This window comes from Gigantopelta aegis, chromosome 5 (genome assembly GCF_016097555.1).
Source record: "Gigantopelta aegis isolate Gae_Host chromosome 5, Gae_host_genome, whole genome shotgun sequence".
Classification (NCBI taxonomy): domain Eukaryota; kingdom Metazoa; phylum Mollusca; class Gastropoda; order Neomphalida; family Peltospiridae; genus Gigantopelta; species Gigantopelta aegis.
In genome coordinates, this window is record NC_054703.1 from 625977 (window position 1) to 650248 (window position 24272).

General features: G+C 38.3%; 2 protein-coding genes across 5 annotated transcripts; one reads left to right on the plus strand and one right to left on the minus strand.

The window, feature by feature from the left end:
- Positions 1–652: 652 nt before the first annotated feature.
- LOC121373820 (transmembrane protein 267-like) lies at positions 653–5857 on the minus strand. 4 transcript variants are annotated; one of them, XM_041500598.1, is made up of 3 exons: positions 5721–5857; positions 2645–2901; positions 653–1156 (listed from the first exon to the last, which is right to left on the minus strand). In XM_041500598.1, exons 2-3 carry the CDS (start codon positions 2855–2857, stop codon positions 800–802), a joined length of 570 nt encoding a protein of 189 aa, XP_041356532.1. In that variant the 5' UTR covers positions 2858–2901; positions 5721–5857; the 3' UTR covers positions 653–799. The 4 variants fall into 4 exon arrangements, with proteins under 4 accessions (XP_041356532.1, XP_041356530.1, XP_041356529.1 ...); XM_041500597.1 differs by lacking the exon at positions 5721–5857 and adding an exon at positions 5349–5480 and having other exon boundaries at positions 654–1156; XM_041500596.1 differs by lacking the exon at positions 5721–5857 and having other exon boundaries at positions 2714–3239.
- Positions 5763–23720, plus strand: LOC121373819. Its single transcript, XM_041500594.1, has 10 exons — positions 5763–6067; positions 6651–6798; positions 9441–9560; positions 11625–11798; positions 14296–16198; positions 17743–17873; positions 18653–18914; positions 20300–20413; positions 21537–21637; positions 22632–23720. The coding sequence occupies exons 1-10, from the start codon at positions 5763–5765 to the stop codon at positions 22860–22862; spliced, it is 3489 nt and encodes a 1162-aa protein (XP_041356528.1). The 3' UTR covers positions 22863–23720.
- The last annotated feature ends 552 nt before the right edge of the window (positions 23721–24272 follow it).

Here is a 24272-nt window from a genome sequence, read left to right on the forward strand (position 1 = left end):
ATTAAGCCAAAAAGAACGATTAAGCAGTTTTATTGAAGAAATTTGGGTGCTTTTTTTTAACTGTCCGGCAAGAAATAAATGGGATTCCATTAGCAGCAAGGGATCTTTTATATGCACCATCCCACAGACAGGAACGAGAAATAATAGCCGTACTAACCTTCATACAGTGCATATGAACATTACGCTTTTAGATACATGTGTTTCCACATGTAAATTAAAGGTCGACTGACTAGTGATTTTGCCAAGTCGTGACCTCAAAACGCTAAGACTACTAGAGGCGTAAAAGTTCAACCGTGTCAAATTTTGTATGGTAATCTGCTTCTGAAAATTCAGATACAGAAATGCATATTTCTGCACGCTGAATCACGTTAAAGGGGACATTCCAGAGTTTGCTGCAATTTTCAAGTTGTTATCGACTAACAGAGACTTTTTAACGATTGTAATTAAATATCAAATATATTTTTTCTGCATAAAATATTAGTAGCTGTATATTAAACGTGTTTCTGATCGTTCTAATATTTGTACTAGGTTAAATTTGATTTTAGTTCCTAAACAATTTTTTTTCCGTACGTACGAAATTATTTAAGACAAAATCCAGTTTGGGCATCTTACAAATATTAAGACGACCAGAAACACATTGAATATACAGACATTGATATTCTAAACAAAAAAATATATTTAATATGTAAGTTTAATTGTAGAAATATTTTATTAGTCGGAAACATCTTACAATACAAAAGACTCAGGAATATCCCTTTAATGGAAAGTGAGGCTAAACGCAGTGAAATTCAACTACAGTTTATATTTGGTCTATAGTAGCCGAAACTGAGTGACTGGGGTCATGACCGCCAGTATGCACATCCACATAAAGTACAAAATACCACATACAAGTTCTTATACACAGAGGGAGGAAAAGAATAAGGAATATGTACATCCAGTAATGAAGAGGAAGAGTGCTGCCAAAGGGAGGCAACCACAAACCTCTCCTCGTGGCATCCCGTATGTGGTGAGAAAGCCATGAAGTCAAATAAATAAAAGAAAACATCTTAGTCTGTTTTGACTGGAGAGTGTATCCCGTACACAGTAGAGTTAGAAACACAACAGGGATGATCGTCGTAGCATGGAATGGAGGTCTCTTGCTGAGTGACAGAGCATCCTGCAACAGAAAACAGACATTTTCTTTTGTAAATGGGGCTTCTAGAAGTTTACAAAATCCACTAGCGCCATAGGATCAGTGATTTAAAAAAGATTATTAGCCACAATTAAAAATTCTCTAGCCCTACTTTACTTTATGTTAATACAATTCAGGGCTTCTAGAAAAAAAATTTAATCCACTAGTCATGGGATCAGTGAGTTAACAAATTTACTAGCCACGATTAGAAATTCACTAGCCCTACTTTATTTTAATACGTTACATAAAGAGGGAGATACAGCTTAAAATCACAAACAATGGGGGGTTGGGGGCAGGATATTCATGTTTACAAAATAGACTTAACTGCAACTTGTGACTATCATTACTATCACATCTAAGCACTATCACAGCCTTTGATATACCAGTTGTGGCGCACTTGTTGGAACAAGAAATGGCTCAGTGGGCCCACCAATGGGGATCGATCCCAGACTGACCGTGCATCAAGCGAGTGCTTTACCACTGGTCTGCGTCCCACCTCAGGAAAGCTAGAGAGGACTGTGTAATACTTCGGCAATCATTGACCACCAAATGGTAGCTAGCTACTGTCTAAAAAAAATAAAAAATTCTAAATCTGATTCAACAGAGCTTTATAGTTTGATTATACTCGAATGACGAGTCCAGTCATGACATTAAACTTTCATGTTGTTAACCGGTACCCATGCTACATTTAGAAACCCAACTCCTCTACGAGAAACGAACCTGCACTGTTCTTGTGGTGACATAGAGAAAACTGTGTGCCCTCGTGACACGTTGATATTGGTTAACATGTAAGTTTAATGTCACGACTGGACTCGAGAATAATTCAACTAAAGCTCTATGGTATCAGATTTAGGAAAACGTTTGTATTTAGACACAGTAGCTATGTACCATTTGGTTGTCGATGATTGCCGAAGTATTATGCACAGTCCTCTCTAGCCCTCCCCTACAGCATATTAATAAGGGAAGGGCTATGCATTTCTCTCTCTCTCCCAATCCCCTCTCTATACCTGGCAGTCAGTCTCTCTCTCTCTCTCCCAATCCCCTCTCTATACCTGTCAGTCTCTCTCTCTCTCCCAATCCCCTCTCTATACTTGTCAGTCAGTCTCTCTCTCTCTCTCTCCCCTCCTTTCTCTCCCAATCCCCTGTCTATACCTGTCAGTCAGTCTCTCTCTCTCTCTCCCAATCCCCTCTCTATACCTGTCTCTCTCCCCCCCCCCCCCAATCCCCTCTCTATACCTGTCAGTCAGTTTCTCTCTCTCCCAATCCCCTCTCTATACCTGTCAGTCAGTCTCTCTACTCTCCCAATCCCCTCTATACCTCCCTCTCTCTTTCTCTCTCTCTCTCTCTCTCTCCCAATCCCTCTCTATACCTGTCGGTCAGTCTCTCTCTCTCTCTTTCCCAATCCCCTATCTATATACCTGTCAGTCAATCTCAATCTCTCTCTCTCTCTCTCTCTCTCTGACACACACACACCTTTAACCTGAAGGATCCGGCTGCCATGAAGTGATCTAAATCAACAAGTAATGCCAAACCGGCACACACCAGACAGTTCGTTAAGGTCTTCACGTTGATGTTACTCAGTGACGTCATCTCTACGACCGCCCACGACAGAAGTGCTATACTGCCATGCGTGGCACTGTCCACAGCGGCCCGGATCCAGATTTGACCACTGTGCTTCGCTTTCATGCTGGCCACAAACGTCAGACTCTTGTCGCCAAAGACACATGTTGCTAACAGAAGAATTTCAAAAACAAAAGTTAACAGTAACCTCTCATATCCGTGAAAGAAATTCATTTGTTTAACACGATTCAGATCACAGCATTTTAGGTTTCGTTTGTTTACGTTTGATGTAGTTGCAAGTCTATCATTTCCGTTTCCGGTTTCTCCATATGTCTTTCGAATGCTACCAATCTCTTGTCTGCTTGTTTCACGATTTTTATAGTTACTAGGACAAAACATGTGTCCACAGTACACGAAATGGCATACATTATATATTTTTAAAATATATTACCGTAATATATTTGACAAAGTTTGAGAATTCATCATTTTGTGAATCGCTCAGTGAAGAAGGAAATTAAACACAAACGAATAGTAGAGTTGGACGCGAGATTTCCGCTTATTTTTTGTGTTGTTACATGGAAACAGAATACATTCTTTTAAATAATACTCAAAGTTACGTTTATAGAAAGTCATCAAATAATTTTGTTGGTAAATTAATTTAACTATTGAATTTATATATTTAACTTAAAATAGCTGACATGATGCATAAACTAGCGAGTAAGCTACTACGCATCACTGACACAACTGACCTTAAACTTAAAGGTGCAGTCACAGTTTTGCATAATAGCGACATCCTGCCAGAATTATATATAAAATTTGGCTTTGCAATATAAACAGTATATCTTCAACTATATGCCCTTAAAAAATTACAATCAAGAAATTTCATGGTGCTAAACAAAATATTTTGTCTACCACATTTTTATTGCATTAACATCTCACTGAATTACATCTTGTGGGAATTAAATCGATCCTACTGAAGAATCAAACAAGTTTAGCAGGTGGTTACAAGTGCCTCTTATTATTGACAAAATTAATCACAACACTTTCCCAGAGCTCGAACTTAAGAATTTGTCTCTCACAGCAATTTAAAACAAAATTGACATGGGTGAAATGGCCCACCTATGGCAATTTAAAGCCTGCCCATGGCAATTTTAAAAAAGAGAGACTTTTGAAGCAAACAGATGACTGAAAGGTTATTTTGCTGTATGAAGACATATTTGAAATATTCTTATGTTATATACTGGCAGATAATCTACACCAGATATAAACAGTTTACCATCATTGAGGAGCTTTACCAATGGCATTTTTGTACCGTCGGTGATGTCCCCAACCTACGGCAATTTATATCTCAGCAATGGCAATTGCCGTCGGTGCCATCGTTAATTCCTAACTGTTCAGTCAAAGCCCACAGCTAAAGCTGATAGTTAATGGAAGGTGTATGGCACAGATAGGGTGCCACAAGAGACAAGCACCAGTCACAGTTGGAGAGAGAAGTGCTAGGATTTGGAGATGGACAAGACGGGAGGAGTTGTCAGATTGGGAAGGAAAGAAAGAAAGAAGTGTTTTATTTAACGACGCACTCAACACATTTTTATTTATTTATGGTTATATGGCGTCAGACATATGGTTAAGGACCACACAGATTTTTTTAGAGGAAACCCGCTGTTGCCACATAGGCTACTCTTTTACGACAGGCAGCAAGGGATCTTTTATTTGCGCTTCCCACAGGCAGGATAGCACAAACCATGGCCTTTGTTGAACCAGTTATGGATCACTGGTCGGTGCAAGTGGTTTACACCTACCCATTGAGCCTTGCGGAGCACTCACTCAGGGTTTGGAGTCGGTATCTGGATTAAAAATTCCATGCCTCGACTGGGATCTGAACCCAGTACCTACCAGCCTGTAGACCGATAGCCTGCCACGACGCCACCGAGGCCGGTAGATTGGGAAGGATTTAGAATTCAAAGGAGAAAAAGGGAAGGAGGAGCGAGAGAAAAAAAAACTGGTGTTGGTCGAGTACGATCCATTCATTATAAATTCTTTAATTTAATTTGTCCACCATCTTTTAAGACAGGTGGCCACTGAATATAAGTAGCTGTTTGGGCAGGTTTGAGTGTAGTTCTCCAAATATACCAGTACACTAATAAAATAGCCATGTTATTATTGGATACATGTAAAGGTTCTAATAGACCAAATCAATTCCTATTGCCGATAATGTTAACATTTAGTAATAAAACTGATATAAAAAGTGTGGCACCTCACATCTAATCTACCTGCAAGAAAATGGGGGTGGGGGGGGGGGGGTCACGTATCATTTAAGATATTTAATAGCAACGGTCATTTTTGGGGGGTACCCCGTATTAGTTTCAACCTCTGGTGTATATACTGCATAACAAGTGTATAAGTGTATTTATTTATTGTCGATGAATCACAGTATTTGCATATCACAACCAATCACAGCTGCTTTTACTCCGTAAATATTAGACGGTGCACATCGAACTTTGACACGGAACTCTCTTCTTTGGTACCCGGTACTATGCAACCTATTACAAATCACACCTTTTTCACACACTATGTAATTTTGTTTTAAAAATGTATTTGATCACTTTTAACTTACCTCTGTCTATTACCTCTCCTTTATGTGCTTTTCAGAGGGCAAGATTTATCAATCAGTTGAGTGCTTGCTTGAGGTGCTTACATCGCAGGATCAAACCACCTCGGAGGATCCAGTCAACTGATTAGGTATTTCCTCATTCTAACCAGTGCACCACTACTGGTCAAAGGCTGTGGTATACACATGCTTTCCTGTCTATGGGAAAATGCATATAAAAGATCCCCTGCTGTATTAGGAAAAATGTAGTGGGATTCCTTTGATGACTACTTGTCAGAATGACCAAATGTTTGATATCCAATAGCCAAGGATTATTTAATCAGTGTGCTCTAGTGATATCATTAAACCAAACTTTTAACTCTACCCTCAGTGCTTTACCTTAATTTTTTAGGTTTTATCTTCAATAATGGAGGAAAATGAATGAGAAGAAGAGCAATGGCTGTCATTTTACCACTTCAGCATCTGGCAGAATTAGCAAGCGTTTTCTCTCTTCTAGACATAACCCACGACTCAAATCCAACCATCGTCTCCCGCCAGGTGGCTCGTCTAAATGCTAATTACTATGCATCAGTTTCTGAGAAAATCCTCAAGAGGATCACGCTGTATTACAAGGATCATATGACGGACAGGTTGCTCCTTGCACTAGCTCCGCCCTCCCTGAAAGAACTTTGGATTGACTCGTGTTCACAGGTTACCACTGAAGGAGTTATTGCTATTTTTCACAAGTAAGTATAATTACTGTACACTAAATAGTACAAATCATCATCAAAAGTTGCTGATCGATGTGTCATTAGGCAGATAATAATGTGCTGGGGAGCCATTTAAAATTCCATTCCTTTTATGTCAAGATGTCTTTCTAAATATCTGTAGGTTTTTGCTTTTTATATCGCTGTAGTTTAAAATGTGCTGAGGTGTTGTTAAACAAACATTCCTTTCCTTTCCTAAATATCCATAGCCTCAAATGTGCTGAGGTGTCGTTAAATAAACATTCATTTCCTTTCTAAATATCTATAATTTTAAATGTGCTTACGTGTCATTAAACAAACATTCCTTTGGTTTGTAAATATCCATAGTTTCAGTTGTGATGAGGTGTCATTAAACAAACATTCCTTTCCTTTCTGAATATCCATAGTTTTAAATGTGCTGAGGTGTTGTTAAACAAACATTCCTTTCCTTTCTAAATATCCATAGTTTTAAATGTGCTGAGATGTCGTTAAAACAAACATTCCTTTCCTTTCCTAAATATCCATAGTTTTAAATGTGCCGAGAAGTCGTTAAAACAAACATTCCTTTTTCTCTGTGTTTCAGATGTCATAACTTGCAGCTGATAGATTTGTCTCACTGTGATCACCTGATCTCTGTGTATCTGTTTGAGTCAATATCTCGTCTCCCCAATCTCACTCTGTCGGCCATCATTGTGGAGGAGTGTGACAATGTAACAGACCAGGTGGTCCAGGTAACTGCTATACTAGAGAAGAAACATGTTTGAGAAATAATAAAGTGCCAATTGATGTTTCAATAAACCTGACATTTTGCTCGATATAAGTCAAGATTTCGGATTTGGATCAAATCAAGTATAACAGTGTATATGGTGTACATGTATATGTATATAAATAAGTTTTTTAAGATATGTAAGAAATAGAATTATACAATCATGTCCATTATATGTCATTTATCCTGCAACCACTGTTTCTTTTGACAGATTATGACGACCAATTAAAGCAAAGTCATAAACGTATACTAGCAGATTATGACTTTTGACGTCACTCATATGACGTCACACACATAGCTGCATTACAAAATTGCTCATTTGACCTCTAGGTCATCGTACAATGTGGTTGAAATAACAGAAATAATAGCTTTTCCCCTTAATTTTTATGGTCTGCAAGATAAAGATAACTAGTTAATGACATCAGATATCTGCTTTATCCTGTTCAGTTCGAATGAGAAATTTCCCATTCTTACCTTCACAGGATAAAGCAGATATCCGATGTCATTAATTAGTTATTCTCTATTTATCTTACAACTTGTTTAAACTTTAGACTACTGGATTAATTTGTGACAAAAGCCACATTGAGTGGGTACAAGGTTATAATATTTACTCACATATATTCACTTAAATGTTTTATAAATAGATAAAATAAAGTTTATATTTGAATTGGTAAATATTATTTTTGTGTATTTTTTTAATTTTAATGACATTTTAGATCAGTTAATGTTGATTAAAATTAGGCAAAAAATTGAAAAATTTGCCTTTACTTAAGGGCATTTGTGGCCAACTGTCCAGTATTTATGTCCATTTTTGTCCAATATTTGGGGGTTTTCGTGGTTGGTAAAATGATCAAATTTATTATCAAATTAGCTGTCACAATCAGCTATCGATCCCTGAAAAATACTGCGACATGCCGCCATTGTTGTCAAGCGAAAATACTTGCTGAAAACCACTTTTTCAACTCAAAATTCCAAGGTATTTTCTATTGAAAAACCAAAATCTAAAGACACAGGTGGCTGAGTTGTCTTCCGTTTTCTGTTAATAAATCATTCCCGGTGAGTGTCGTGTGCAAAACAATGGGAAATATGAATTGGGTAATGCGCTGTGTACAGTGTACAGTATGTCGACTGGCGAGATATCTCGCCTGCAGTAGTCAGAACATTAAAAACGTTTCCATGTTGTACTTTTTGCTTATTGTATACAGCTTGTAAGATGAATAGTATTGGTCTGTACCTGTAGTAGTGTTTTGATAAATGTTTCTTTATTATTGTAGAGATGGGTTTTGTCTGACAGAAAGAAAGAAATGTTTTAGTTAACGATGCACTCAACACATTTTATTTACGGTTATATGGCATCAGACATATGGTTAAGGACCACACAGATTTTGAGAGGAAACCCGCTGTCGCCACTACATGGGCTACTCTTCCGATTAGCAGCAAGGGATCTTTTATTTGCGCTTTCCCACAGACAGGATAGCACAAACCATGGCCTTTGTTGAACCAGTTATGGATCACTGGTCGGTGCAAGTGGTTTACACCTACCCATTGAGCCTTGCGGAGCACTCACTCAGGTTTTGGAGTCGTATCTGGATTAAAAATTCCATACCTCGACTGGGATCCGAACCCAGTACCTACCAGCCTGTAGACCGATGGCCTACCACGAGGTTTTGTCTGGGTCCTTGATGTACAATAAACTGTGAAAGCTACATAGCTGGTTGTATTATCATTTCCTGCACGTAACACTAAAAATATTTAAAACAATATAATTATAGAATTAAACATAGCGTTTTTTAAATGAAAGGTATGCTGTCATTATGTCAAGTTTGTTTTGTTTAACGATCCCACTAGAGCACATTGATATATTAATCATCAGCTATTGGATATCCCGACGCCATATAACCATAAATAAAATGTGTTGAGTGCATTGTTAAATAAAACATTTCCGATTGGATATCAGACTTTTGTTGATTCTGACTCGTAGTCAACAGGAGGAAACCGGCTACATTTTCTTAATTCAGCAATGGATCTTTTATATGCACTTTCCCACAGACAGAAAAGCAAATACCATGGCTTTTGACCAGTTGTGGTACACTGGTTGGAACGAGTGTCATTATGTAATGCACCCTTATTAAAAACACTAGCTATATTTATTAAAAGATTATCTAGTCTTGTGAACTGACGTTTCTCTGCACATTTTAGCTATTTTGATTGTATATATTGTGTTCTATGCTAACTATAGATACGTCTATGTTGACGTCTGTTATTGTGATGTATTTTAATTACGTATTAGAAATGTCCTCTTGTTAATATGTTATACATTGAATTGTGTCTGAGTGTTGATTAAAAAATCTTCTTTTTTTTTCTTTTTTTAAATGCCACATCCTGTTACGTACCAAACGATGATTGATAATGAAATTCCAACTAATTCCCAGTACTAGTACCTACATGTTTAGCCACTGCCTGCCTGCATGTTTAGTTTGTAAGAACATCACTGACAATGTTTTTATTTCTGTTTTCGGTGTATGTAGAAAGGAATTCCAAATCTGAGACAGTTGACGGTTGGGTTCTGTAGAAACATCACTGACAATGTTTTTATTTCTGTTTCAGTGTATGTTGAAAGGAATTCCAAATCTGAGACAGTTGAAGTTGGGAAGCTGTAGAAACATCACTGACGATGTCTTTCTGATTGACAAACAACAGCAGAATGGTCTGGAGATGGCAACTTTGGTATGTTTTAATTAAATGTTTCACTGTCAAACATTCAAAAAGAACTTTTTTTAGTGAAGAGTTCGAATATGTCCTGTAACATGGTGTCTTCTTAATGTATTACAGTGTAGCACAGTGGTAGGATGTCTATTTGAAATGTAGTACAGTGTAACTCATTGGTAGGATGACTACTTGAGGTGTAGTATAGTGTACCTCAGTGGTAGGGTGTCTACTTAAGATGTAGTACAGTGTAACTCAGAGGTAGGGTGTCTACTTGACGTGTAACTCAGTGGTAGGGTGTCTACTTGAGGTATAGTATAGTGTAACTCAGAGGTAGGGTGTCTACTTGAGGTGTAATACAGTAACTCTGGTAGGGTGTCTACTTGAGGTATAGTATAGTGTAACTCAGAGGTAGGGTGTCTACTTGAGGTGTAATACAGTAACTCTGGTAGGGTGTCTACTTGAGATGTATTACAGTGTAACTCGGTGGTAGGGTGTCTACTTGAGATGTAGTACACTGTAACTTAGTGGTAGGGTGTCTACTTGAGGTGTAGTACAGTGTAACTCAGTGGTAGGGTGCCTATTTGAGGTGTAGTACAGTGTAACTCAGTGGTAGGGTGTCTACTTGAGGTGTAGTACAGTGTAACTCGGTGGTAGGGTGCCTACTTGAGGTGTAGTACAGTGTAATTCAGTGGTAGGTGTCTACTTGAGGTGTAGTACAGTGTAACTCAGTGGTAGGGTGTCTACTTGAGATGTAGTACAGTGTAACTCAGTGGTAGGGTGTCTACTTGAGGTGTAGTACAGTGTAACTCAGTGGTAGGGTGTCTACTTGAGGTGTAGTACAGTGTAACTCAGTGGTAGGGTGTCTACTTGAGGTGTAGTACAGTGTAACTCAGTGGTAGGGTGCCTGCTTGAGATGTAGTACAGTGTAACTCAGTGGTAGGGTGCCTACTTGAGGTGTAGTATAGTGTAACTCAGTGGTAGGGTGTCTACTTGAGATGTAGTACAGTGTAACTCAGTGGTAGGGTGTCTATTTGAGGTGTAACTCAGTGGTAGGGTGCCTACTTGAGGTGTAGTACAGTGTAATTCAGTGGTAGGTGTCTACTTGAGGTGTAGTACAGTGTACCTCAGTGGTTGGGTGTCTACTTGAGGTGTAACTCAGTGGTAGGGTGCCTACTTGAGGTGTAGTACAGTGTACCTCAGTGGTAGGTGTCTACTTGAGATGTAGTACAGTGTAACTCAGTGGTAGGGTGTTTACTTGAGATGTGGTACAGTGTAACTCAGTGGTAGGGTGTCTACTTGAGATGTAGTACAGTGTAATTCAGTGGTAGGTGTCTACTTGAGGTGTAGTACAGTGTACCTCAGTGGTTGGGTGTCTACTTGAGGTGTACTGTTGAGTAATGACAGATGTTGCATAACGCTTGCCTTGTTGGTATATAATCCAATATATAATATTTATATTTAAATATATATATTTATTACCCATATGGGCTCAAATATACGGAGTAATATTTTTTCGATCTCTGCACAGTGTGCAGATTGCTTCTACAGTCACTGATTGGCTGGCTTTAAAAAGACAAGATTTGATTGGCAATTACATACTGCCGGGACTTCATTCATGATTCCATTTATCGGTCAAACTATTACTACGAACTTCAAATATTTTTATACGATACGAACATTTACGGAATTAAAAATCAAAATATATGTACAATTTTTTTTAAATATTTTTATTTTATTATTTTGACTGGGTTTTTTTTGGAACTATTCTTTGGTGGATACTGTTGGGTGTGCACCGGTAACGGCGCGTATGAATATATTGTTATGGCTGGTAGAGCTTGTTAGTTGTTACATCAGCGAGAACGTAAATATACTTTTAAAATCGTTAAAGATTGACAATGGGTAATAAAGAGAATAACCAACTCACTACGAGGAATTACGGATTATCTGTCCCGAGTGAATTAATGTTGTAAACCCGAGCCTCGTAGCTCGTTAGTTATTCTCTAAATATGTGTGTGTGTCTGTAATTTGTGGTCTTCATACATGTATATGAAACTTTTGCAAGTTTTTTCTCTGTGTTTACAGGAACCAGTAAAGAAGCTGGGGGTTGGTGAAATTGACAACATTGTGCATTCCAAGTTTCTGTGTCGTCTGGTGAGCGTTGACGTGTCTGGGTGTAACCTGACGAGTACAGCGGTTAGACACCTCACAACACTGACCGGACCTACGCTGAGAGAGGTCGACATTTCGTGTTCAAAGGTCAATTTGCTTTCTTTACATACATACAGTCAAGCTTATAGTCCATCCCATCCTCCTACAATTTTTTTTTTCTAAATTATTTCAGTTTTGTTTGATAAAAGAAGAAAAGTAAAAGTGTTTTGAAAATAATAAAAAAAAAAACTATTTTTGTGTCCAATTTAGAAAACAATCAGCTCAGAAATAAATAACTTGTAGTGAATTCCACAGCATGAGAAAAGGCGTTCCCTGTGGGATGGACTATAGTCGAACAGCCACTTGTATATAAGACCCACCTGTCCATAAGACAATTGCTAGGACATAAAATGGACTTTGAGCTATTACAATCATTAGTACATTCAGAAACTCATTGTAAGTAGAGACACTAATAATCCCCCCCCACCCCCCCAAAAAAATCATTTTTAATTTTAGTTAATTTTATTAGTCCCCTACCGTTCCAACCAGAGGGGACTATAGGTTTCATCTCCGTCCTTCTGTCCGTCTGTCCATCTGTCCCACATGTTTTCCTTATGCTTTTTTCAGAAGGCTTTGAGATATTGAGCTGAAATTTTGTGTATAGCTTCATCATAATATAGTATTACAGATCAAGTTTGACTTTCATAACGATTTCCCCTGCACGTGCTGTAACCTCACTGTGGTGCAGGGGTGTAACATTATCTTTTAGAATGGCAAATACATCACAAAATTGAAATTTTGAGTAACAGTCAGTATCTATCTGTGATATACCAGCCTCGGTGGCGTCGTGGTTAGGCCATGGGTAGGTGTAATCCATTTGCACCGACCAGTGATCTATAACTGGTTCAACAAAGGCCATGGTTTGTGCTATCCTGCCTGTGGGAAGTGCAAATAAAAGATCCCTTGCTGCTAATCGGAAAGAGTAGCCCATGTAGTGGCGACAGCGGGTTTCCTCTCAAAATCTGTGTGGTCCTTAACAATATGTCTGACGCCATATAACCGTAAATAAGATGTGTTGAGTGCATCGTTAAATAAAATATTTCTTTCTTTCTTTTTTCTTTCTATCTGTGATATTTGTGTTTTTGCACGGTTCTTTGCACTGTGTTTTTGTTTAAATCTTGAATTTTTATATTGATGTTGATCATCACTTTATTTGTTTGCATTACCATAGTTTGACACCCAAAAGCCGATGTATTTTTAATGTTGGGGTGTTGTTAAATATTCATTCATTCATTCATTCATGACGATTTACCCATTTTTGGTGGAGTTATGTCCCTTGAACTAGGAGATGTGAAATTGTTTTTTTCCAGACTTTTTTTCCAGAAGACCTTTAGATATTGAACTGAAGTTTTGTGCCTATGTTTATCACGTACTGTTACAGATCGAGTTTGACTTTCATGGTCATCTACCAATTTTTAATGGACTTATTGCCCTTGAACTTAGGAGATTTGTTTTTGCTAGTGAAAAAAAAAGTCAAATGTTGCAGTTAAGTCTGTTTTGTAAATATAAATATCCTGCCCCCCACCCCCACCTAACCCCCCAGTGTTAGTGTTTTTAAGCTCTGTCTCCCTCTTTAGGTGACATATCTGACATTACTACATGTATTATTTAGTAAAATTGTATTGACTTAAAGTAAAGTAGAGCTAGTGAATTTTTAATCATGGCTAGTAAAGTTTTTAAATCACTGATCCCATGTCTAGTGGATTTTATAATTTTACATTATAGAAGCCCTGGTTTACGATAGGTTTACTTGATTGAAATCCCTCAATTCTATAAAATGATAAACAGTAGGTATACCAGTCTGTAATTCTCCAGTGCTAATCCCTTCTTAAAAATGATGAGACGTAACCCAGTGGCAAATCACTCACTTGATACACAGTCTGTTTGGGATCAATCCCCGTCAGTGGGCCCATTGGCTATTTCTTGCTATAGCCAGTGCACCACGACTGGTACATCAAAGGCCTTGGTATGTGCTATCTTGTCTATGGGATGGTGCATATAAAAGATCCCTTGCTGCTATTCGAAAAGAGTAGTCCATGAAGTGGCGACAGCGGGGTTTTTTCCTCAATATCTGAGTGGTCCTTAACCATTTGTCCGACGTCATATAAACGTAAATAAAATGTGTTGAGTGCGTCGTAAAATAAACCATTTCCTTTCTTCTTAAAAATCTAAATTTAATGTTATAGTTGAAAATTATGTTCATTTCTACTTAAAGGGACTGTCCTGAGTTTCCTGCATTGTAAGAAGTTTCTGACTAATACAATCTTTTAACGTCTCAAAATATGCATTAAATATATTTTCTTGTTTAGAATGTCAGTGTCTGTATATTCAATGTGTTTCTGGTTGTCTTAATATTTGTAAGAAGCCCAAACTGGATTTTGTCTTCAAATAATTGTGTACATATGAAAGAAAAATATTTTAGGAAATAAAATGAAATTTAACCTATTACAAATACCAAAAGATCAGAAATATGTTTAATATGCAGCCACTAATATTTTATGCACTTGTCTTTCTTATCATTAAACTTGTATTCCTTTCCTTGCAGATTGACCCTCTGGCTATGTGGTATTTGTGTGGGTTCAGTTTTCCAGCTGCAATCAAGATGTTAACCATGGTAAATCCTGAGCACATTGTGAACAAACTGGCTACGTTCGAACAGGAGTTTAAAGAAAGCGAAGACCGGCTTTTACAATTCCAGAATTGTAGTCTGTCAGGCAGCAGTGATGCAGCTTTGAAGCCTTCTGATTCTATGCAAAACAAATCTGTCTGTGATTCAAATTTTAGCAGTATTCTAGTTGAAAAATGTCAAAATACGAATAACCAGTCATCATTGCTCAAAGATAAACAAACATTAAGTATTAACCAATCACAGTGTGCCTCTGTTTCGAATGATTTAGGTGGTGTTCTAGTGGAAGGATGTGAGAATTCAGTTTACCAATCAAACGTATTTGGACTTACTCAAATGTTAGATGCCGACCAATTGCAATCTGGCTTAGATACAGATGCCGACCAATCACAATCTGCCTTAGATACAGATGCCGACCAATCACATTCTGCTTTAGATACAGAGGACTTGAAGAGTGTTCCAATGGGAGGACACAAAACAGAGGCTCAGTCATCATTGTCCAGATCTGTACAGACAGACACTGGCCAGTCAGATTGTGTGTTACAGTTCAAGGATTTGCATGCAGTGTCTGAGAGAGAAGAAAAGAGAAATGTTGCCAGTTTGGCAACAGAAGTAAAACTGCATGGTCCAGAAACAGACCAGACAAAATTGGTTCTGGTTTCTAAGCATCCTACTTCACAGAGTGAGGATACACTACAGACAGCACATGTTAGTGAGACCAGTGGTGCAGTTGGTAGCAGTGAGCCTTTGTTAGGCTACTTGAATCCAGATGAAATAAAACTTAACCTATTGGCAGATGGAAATGAAAGTAGCCAATCAGCACTGGCCTCCTGTCAGCACACCTTGTCCACTGACCAATCAGAGAGAGTTTTTGATAAAAAACCTGAAGTCCAGTCATCACATCCAATGAATGAACAAACCTTGTTAACCGACCAGTCAGACCGTGCCTTTAATGATAAATCAGTTGACCAATGGAGATTGTCCCAACATGTGGAGTCATTAAATACTAGCCAACCACCGAGTGCCTTACATGAGGGTCAGGATAAAAGTGGCCTTGAGACTTCCTCCGCTCAAAAGAAACTGGTTGACCAGTTACCATGTCCGACACAGAAACAAACATCTAATGTTAACCAGTCGAAGTGTGTTTTGGATTTTGAGCCACAAATGTCGACCGAAAACGTTTTCTCTTTCACTGAAGACTTAATGCCAGAACCTGTGGACTTTCCTCCAAGAAGGGTTCCTGAGAATGTTAATGTTAAGTTAAGTTTAGAGAATGTAAATCTGAATAAAGACGAGGAAGACGATGAAGATGTTGATGTTTCTGTTGAGGAATTGGAAAAGAACTGTGGCTCAAAAGACGCTCACAAAGAGGACAATTCAGAAAAAACATTTTTGGATTCCACAGAAGATGAAAAGATATCTATGGATTTCCGTGAGGATTTCAGCAAATCTTTAAAAAGAGTCCTGAAATTTATCGCAAGTTTTGGTTACTCTGGTCAAACTGATAAGAAGTCAAAGTTACTCCCATTTAATTTTAGAATGCTGTATTCTTCAGACATCACTTCTTTTTCAGCCTGTCATATTAATGTCAGTGACTCGGTCTGTAATAGAGTGTGCGTTGGACATTTCTTCTATCTGAATGGGAACCTGAAGCGGTTAGAACTGCGGTGGAAGAGCTTGAGTGACATGGCTCTGAGTTGTATCTCAGACCAACTCCATGATCTGCGCAACCTCAGTCTCGTGGACTGTGACAAAGTGTCAGATCATCGCCTCCATATTGTAGGTCTTCAGTGTCAGAAGATAGAAAAGTTAGACCTCAAAGGTAAGAGTGTTTCTATCTCAAACTGATGGGGAAATTATCTTCTCCATATTGTAGTTCTTGTGTGACAAAAGATAGAAAAGTTGTACCTCAAATTGATGGAAAAATTATCTCCTCCATATTGTAGATCTGTTGTGACAGAAGATAGAAAAGTTAGACATCAAAGAGAGAGTTAGTACCTCAAACTGCTGGCACCATAATCTCTTCCATATTGTAGGTCTTTGATGTCAGAAGATAGAAAAGTTAGACCTTAAAGGTAGAGAATTTTTACCTCAAACTGCTGGAAACATTATCTTCTCCGTATTGTAGATCTTTTTGTGATGGAAGATAGAAAAGTTAATTCTTAAAGGTAGAGAGTAATGTGTACGTCAAACTGATGGGGAAAATTATCTCCTCCATATTGTAGTTCTTGTCTGATGGAAGATAGAAAAGTTAGACCTCAAACTGATCTCGATATTGTAGGTCTTCAGTGTCAGAAGATAGAAAAGTTAGACCTCAAAGATAGAGAGTTATAGTACTTCAAACTGATGGAAAATTAATCACTGCCAGATTATAGATCTTCAGTGTCGGAAGATAAAAAAGTTAGACCTCAAAAGTAGAGCGTTTCTATCTCAAATTGACAGGAATTTAGTCACCTGCATATTATAGATCTTTTATACAGAAGATAGAAAGGTTAGACCTCAAAGGTAGATAGTTTTTACCTCTAACTGCTGGGAACATTATCTCCTCCATAGTGTAGATCTTTTGTGATGGAAGATAAAAAAGTTAGACCTCAAACTGATCTCGATATTGTAGGTCTTTAGTGTCAGGAGATAGAAAAGTTAGGCCTCAAAAGTAGAGTGTTTCTATCTCAAACTGCTGGGAACATCATCTCCTCCATGTTGTAGATCTTTTATGATGGAAGATAGAAAAGTTAGATCTCAGAGGTAGAGAGATGGCCTCAGACCACAATTAATTTCGCTATATGTTTCTATATAGCCTTCGTGGCTATAACATTTTTATTAATATCAGTAGGCCCGTGAAGTTTTGTATGTACCGTTGCCTGCATGGGAGACACATACCCTGAAAAGGACAACCCCTGTTGTCCAGCTCTTTCTCACATGCATCTTGGGTTTAACAGGACACCACCCTCTAAACCATTCCGGATAGGACAACCCCTGTTGTCCAGCTCTTTCTCCCAGCATATTGGTTTAAACAGACACACCCTCTAAACCAGGCCGGAGTACACCCATTTTACACAAAAAGCACTACTTTTGCATGGGCCGGAATTACCACAAACAAGTCTTCAATGTCAACAAGTTACACATGTTTACAAACTACATGCTATCCCCTGTCACTTCAGTCAAACAGTTGCCACTTCATAGCTGTCTGCCATGAAATAATCAGTCAAACAGCAGACTACTTGTGCGGTGAAACTTCCGGATTTTGGACAACCAAATGGGAAGATAACTGTAATCTGAGGCCAGATTGTACGTCAAACTTATTGCACAATAATCTCTGTATTACTTTAACTGTCAGATTATTGCATTAAACTGGTTTCTTTTCAGGTGTGTGTTTCTTCGATGACGAGATAACAGTGCCGTTTGTGATCAACGGAAGTTTGAGCTCGCTGTCTCTGTCTGAGAGTCACGTCACCGACAGCACGCTGGACCTCATACATCGAGTGGCCAGCTCACGGGTAATGTGTTTTTGGCCAGCTCACGGGTAATGTGTTTTTGGCCAGCTCATGAGTAATGTGTTTTGGCCAGCTCACGGGTAATGTGTTTTTAGCCAGCTCACAGGTAATGGGTTTTTGGCCAGCTCACGAGTAATGGGTTTTTGGCCAGCTCACGGGTAATGTGTTTTTGGCCAGCTCACGAGTAATGTGTTTTTGGCCAGCTCACGAGTAATGTGTTTTTGGCCAGCTCACGGGTAATGTGTTTTTGGCCAGCTTACAGGTAATGTGTTTTTGGCCAGCTCATGAGTAATGGGTTTTTGGCCAGCTCATGATGGGTTTTTGGCCAGCTCACAGGTAATGGGTTTTTGTCTCGCCAATACCAACATTACAAACATTCCTTTCCTTTCTCTCACTCTTTATACCAGGTGTTGAAATAACCATATGTTAGACACCAAATAGCCGTAGTTTAAAATGTGCTGAGGTGTCATTAAAAAAACATTCCTTTCCTTTATCTCACTACACATGTATCTAGACATAGTGTTTAAATAACTATATGTTAGACACCAAATAGCAGTAGTTTAAAATGTGCTGATGTGTCGTTAAACAAACATTCCTTTCCTTTCTCTCACTATCTAGACCAAGTGTTGAAATAACCATATGTTAGACACCAAATAGCCATGGTTTAAAACAAAATTCTTTTCTTCTGTTTTTGTCTAGATTGTGGATCTCGACTGTTCGTGGTGTGAAGATCTAACGGAAGAAGGTGTCAATAAACAAACATTCCTTCTTCTTTTGTCTAGATTGTGGATCTCGACTGTTCATGGTGTGAAGATCTAACAGAAGAAGGTGTCAATCTGATTGCGTCGTGCTGCTCAGCACTGCGTGTGTTGAATCTCCGCCACTGCCCCGCCACCGACAAGACCCTTGACCTTCTCGCTGACAACTGTAACCTGTTGGAGAACATTGAGCTGTCCGGAGTTCAAGACATCACTGATGTCGCTGTTGTCAACCTCGTCAGTCATCTCCCCTTACTACAGGTCATCGACATTAGCTGGAATTTTGGTGTGTACTTCCATTTTATCCTATAACTTACCCATGATATCCATGTCATAAACCCATGTGATAATTTAGTGTATTAATCCGGTTAATAATAGTATGCAAAGGTAAATGCAAATTTGCAAGGTCTCAAGGTAATAACGTGTTGCTGTGGATGCATCATTTGTTTACAAGCCAACAAGACCTGTATACTTGAGTATAACATTTTGATAATTGTTTTGTTTTGTTTTGTTTTTTTGTTTTTTTCTCTCCTTTGAATTCCATCTCATTTCTTCCTGATCTGGCAACTCTTCCTATCGTTCAACTTCTTTCGCTGTCCACATCCACATCCCAGTCCTTGGGTCTCCAACCAAGACAGGTGCTTGTCTCTTGTGGCTATCCATGCCACACACCTGCCATTCCCCATCAACATTTTGATAATATTTAGTTAAAATGTGTGACGTTAAACTAATTTGTGCTAATCGTGCTGACGTCATATTAAAGATGGAGGCGACTTTAGTACTGTGATTTACTAAAAATTTAATTAAAATGTTATAAGAAAAGCTACTCTTTGTTTTTATAGGCCCATCTATGATGGGTCGTATTATGGTATTGTGTTGTCCGTTTGTCCTTATGTGCGTCTGTTAACTTTTTCTTGTCCGGACCATATCTTGTATACAGATGCAAACAGGACCATCAAACCTCGCATGTAGGAACAACTTGGGATAGTAGTGTGTCGTGTTCTATTACTTGGTCACTGTGACCTATTTTTCAAGGTCTACTACACATAACAGTAAATCCCTGTCCGGACCATAAAAGATCCCTTACTGCTAATTGAAAAGAGTAGCCCATGAAGTGATGACAGTGGATTTCCTCTATCAATATATGTGTGGTACGTAACCATATGTCCGATGCCATATAACTGTAAATAAAAATCTTTTGAGTGTATTGTTAAATAAAACATTTCCTTCTTTCATACATTCGTAATTTTTTATTTTTCATACACACTCACACAAACTGACATTATTCTTAATAATACACTTCATCGGAAAGAAAGAAATGTTTTATTTAACAACGCACTCAACACATTTTATTTGGTGTTAGACATATGGTTAAGGACCACACAGATATTGAGAGAGGAATCCTGCTGTCGCCACAAAGGGATCTTTTATATGCACCATGCCACAGACAGGGTAGCACATACCACAGCCTTTGATGTACCAATCGTGCTACACTGGCTGGAGCAAAAGAAATAGCCCAATGGGCCCACTGACAGGGATCGATCCCAAACCAACCGTGCATCAAGCGAACGCTTTACCACTGAGCTTCGTCTCGCCCCCCCCCCCCCCCCCTCCCGTGTTACTAAGAGCAAGCAGTTGTGTATACAAGAGGAAATAACTTGTATTTTGTAGATCTCACTGATCCCAGCATTGTGTCACTGTTTCTGTGCTGCCCTCTGCTGAGAGTCGCAAAACTGTCTGGACTGAAACGTCTGACGTCCGATGCGTTTACACCCATTATTTCAGGTACTGTACATTACCATATACATATGGGCTCCCATGCTTGTAGAGGGGGAGGGCAGTCTTGAGTTTTGGCCAAATAGGGATTACGTTTATTCGTATTAGCATTACCACCAAATTGCGAGAACGGTTATTTCGTTCATGCATTGCTCATGCAAATCTGTTTTTGCGTAATCTATTTTTTGTTTATGCACAAACATTTGAACACCATTTACACCCATTATTTCAGGTCCTGTACATCACCATAGGCATATGGGCTTCCATTGTTTGTAGGGGGGGAGGGCAGGCTGAGTTTTGCCCAAATTAAATGAAAATGCCTGAATCTGGATTATGTTTATTCGTATTAGCATTACCACCAAATTGCGAGAACGATCGTTTCATTCGCGCGTTGCTTGCGAAAATCTGTTTTGGCGTAACCTATTTTTTGTTTCTGTGCAAACGTTTGAACACCATTTACATGGATATAACGGGTTACGCAAAAAGAAATGGGTAACCTGGATTTATTTCTGTGTAACCGATAAATGGGTCACGCAGATTGTCAATTCTCAGAGGCCTGTACATGTTTTATATATATTTGCAAATGATTCATTTCGCATTTTCACATGGATTACAAATAATATTGCAAGTAGAATATCTCCATTCACTTTCATTTCAACTTATTTTCGTGCTTATATCCAATTAAGGTTCCAGCATGCTGTCTTGAGCACACAATTTAGCTATCTTGGCTGTCTGTCCAGGACAGTGGGTTAGTTGTCAGTTGGTTAGTAGTTAGTGAGAGAGAAGAGGGTGTAGTGGCTTTGCACCTACCCATTGAGCAATTAAGAACTCGCTCTGGGTTGGAGCTGGTACCGAGCTGCGAACCCTGTACCTACCAGCATGTAGTCCGATGGCTTAACCACTGCGCCATCAAGGCCGGTGAATAGCTCCATTTTTCTTGCCCAAATTGGATGATTTGCTTCAGCACTGGGGGAATGGGGAGACTTCAGTACATGACACCACAGTAAAGTTAAACAGTAATTCATTGTTGCTTTCTCCATCTTTAGCATATTGGATTAATTTTTGAAGGATAACAACTTTATAATGTCAAACTTTGTTTCAGTATAAAAGTCGGTTGTTATTTCTGTTGTAGACTACTCTCGATGGCGGAAATGTCAGGCTTTGTTTCAGTTTAAGAATCAAGAGAGACATCTTCTTGATGAAATGGGTGAACAACAGTATTCGAGCGATGAGGTGCGTATAGAGATTATTATACGAGCTTGGTGTCGTACTGATTTTATGAAATGAGTGTCAAGATTTTTGTATTGCCCGAGCAAGAGTGAGGTTAATACATGAATCCTGACACGAGTTTCATAAAATCAGTTCTTTATTATCCATATTATTATTGTTGTTTTCTTTATCTGTAACAAGACCCAACTCAAAATGTTTCAGCCACAACTAGAAGGAGATGACAAAATGATATATTTCAATTGCCCAGTCTGAGCTAGGACGAGAAGCAACGTTATGGTATGACGTCCCTTCCCAATATTACGTCATTACACTTGTTATTACACATGTACTTTGTATGATTATTATTAACTCGGTTATGTTGAACCACATGGATAACAAGATGTTTTACAATCTGATGAGGGTTGGGATCGAGCTCAATCCATAGAGCATTTGCTTTGATCGGAGGATCAAACTTCTGATTGGGTTTTTTTCCATCCCAACCAGTGCCCCACAACTGGTATACCAAAGGTCGCTTGAGGTGCTTGCGTTGTAGGATCAAATCACTGGACTCATTTTCTAATTGTTTTTTCCCCCATCCCAATCAGTGCTACATGTCTGGTATATCAAGGCCATGGTGTGTGTCTTGTCTTTGGGAAAGTGCATAATAATTCATATATAAACGATGCATTTTTAAAAAATAAAATCTTCATTTATTTCATTTTATTTGATATACGGCATTTTCTCTTCTAGTTTAATTTATTTAATATTTTTTCTATTTGTTTTTAGTTAATAAAAATGTGATTTAAAAACTGCATTCATTTTATATTTCATATTTGGTTAATTTTCCCACTTTTAGTTTAGTTGATTTCATATTTGGTATTTTCAATTTGATTTAGTTTATTTCATATTTTAATTTTAGTTATTACGGACTTCATTTTAATTATTTCACTTTTTTCATATTTTAATTTTAGTTATTACAGACTTCCATTTTAATTATTTCACTTATTTTTCCTTTCAGGAGTACGATGCTCTCTATTTACCACACCGGTCGACTGTTTATGCACCAAGCCTTCAAGAACTTGAGCTTGAATATTGTAACTACATTGACGATGACAAGCTGCAGGAAATTGTCGGCATCTGTCACGGGTCACTGACCGTGATTGACTACTACTGCCAGAAGGTCGTTTCCTCTCTCAGCAGTCTGGTACATGCGTCAAGACAGCTCGTTCTCAAACAAGGCACATTTTGAAAAGCTTTGTGTCAACTGCTACACCAGAAATGAAACCAGTAATATCAGCTGATACACCAGAAATGAGACCAGTAATATAGTGAAGTGTTTTTCAGCCACAGCACTGAATATCAACTGCTGCACTAGAAGTGAAACCAGTACTATGATGAACTATTTATCAACCACAGCACTGAATATTAATTGCTGCACCAGAAGTGAAACCAGTACTACGGTAAGCACCATCAGCGACGGCGTGTCAACTGCTACACCAGAAGTGAAACCAGTACTATGAGGAACTATTTATCAACCACAGCACTGAATATTAACTGTTACACCAGAAGTGAAACCAGTAATATAGTGAAGTGTTTATGAATCACAGCACTGAATATCAACTGCAACACCAGAAATGAAACCAGTACTATGTGAAGTATGGTCATGTTGAAATGCTTTGTAAGCACCATCAGCGTATCAACTGTGAAACCAGTACTATGATAAACTATTTATCAACCACAGCACTGAATATCAACTGCTACACCAGAAGTGAAACCAGTAATATTGTGAAGTGTTTTTCAACCACAGCTTTGACTATCAACTTCTACACCAGAAATGAGACCAGTATTATAGTGAAGTGTTTATTAATCACAGCACTGAATATCAACTGCTACACCAGAAGTGAAACCAGTACTACTATGACATGTTTTTCAACCACTGCAGTGAATATTCATTGCAGTGGTTGAAAAACATGAGTGAAACAAGTTTTGAAGGAAAGAAAGAAATGTTTTATTTAACGACGCACTCAACACATTTTATTTACGGTTATATGGCGTCAGACATACAGTTAAGGACCACACAGATATTGAGGTAGGAAACCCACTGTCGCCACTTCATGGGCTACTCTTTTTTTTATTAGCAGCAAGGGATCTTTTTTATGCACCATCCCACAGATAGGGTAACACATACCAGAGCCTTTGATATGCCAGTCGTGGTGCACTGACTGGAGCGAGAAATAGCCCAATGGGCCCACTGATGGGGATCGATCCCAGACCGACGATGCATCAAGTGAAAGAAATGTTAGACTGAAACTAGTGTCACACTGTAGCAAGTGTTAATTAAAGGGACATTCCTGAGTTTGCTGTACTGTTTAAGATGTTATCGACTAACAGAGACTTTTTAACGATTGTAATTACGTATCAAATATATTTTTCTGCATAAAATATTAGTGGCTGTATATTAAACGTGTTTCTGATCATTCTAATATTTGTACTGGGTTAAATTTCATTTTATTTCCTAAAAAATTAGTTTTTTCGTATGTACGAAATCATTTGAAGACAAAATCCAGTTTGGATTTCTTACAAATATTAAGACGACCATAAACACATTGAATATATAGACACTGGTATTCTAAACCAGAAAATATATTTAATATGTAAG

Bases quoted from the DNA above. Each gene is read 5' to 3' on its own strand.
- LOC121373820 (XM_041500595.1), bottom strand. From the start codon at position 3,130: ATGTTTTGTCCTAGTAACTATAAAAATCGTGAAACAAGCAGACAAGAG. The intron at 1,157-2,644 runs GTGTGTGTGTGT...TTTCTGTTGCAG, and splicing joins CCGGATCCTTCAGGTTAAAG to GATGCTCTGTCACTCAGCAA.
- LOC121373819 (XM_041500594.1), top strand. From the start codon at position 5,763: ATGAGAAGAAGAGCAATGGCTGTCATTTTACCACTTCAGCATCTGGCA. The intron at 16,199-17,742 runs GTAAGAGTGTTT...GTTTCTTTTCAG, and splicing joins AGAAAAGTTAGACCTCAAAG to GTGTGTGTTTCTTCGATGAC. The intron at 18,915-20,299 runs GTGTGTACTTCC...TGTATTTTGTAG, and splicing joins CGACATTAGCTGGAATTTTG to ATCTCACTGATCCCAGCATT.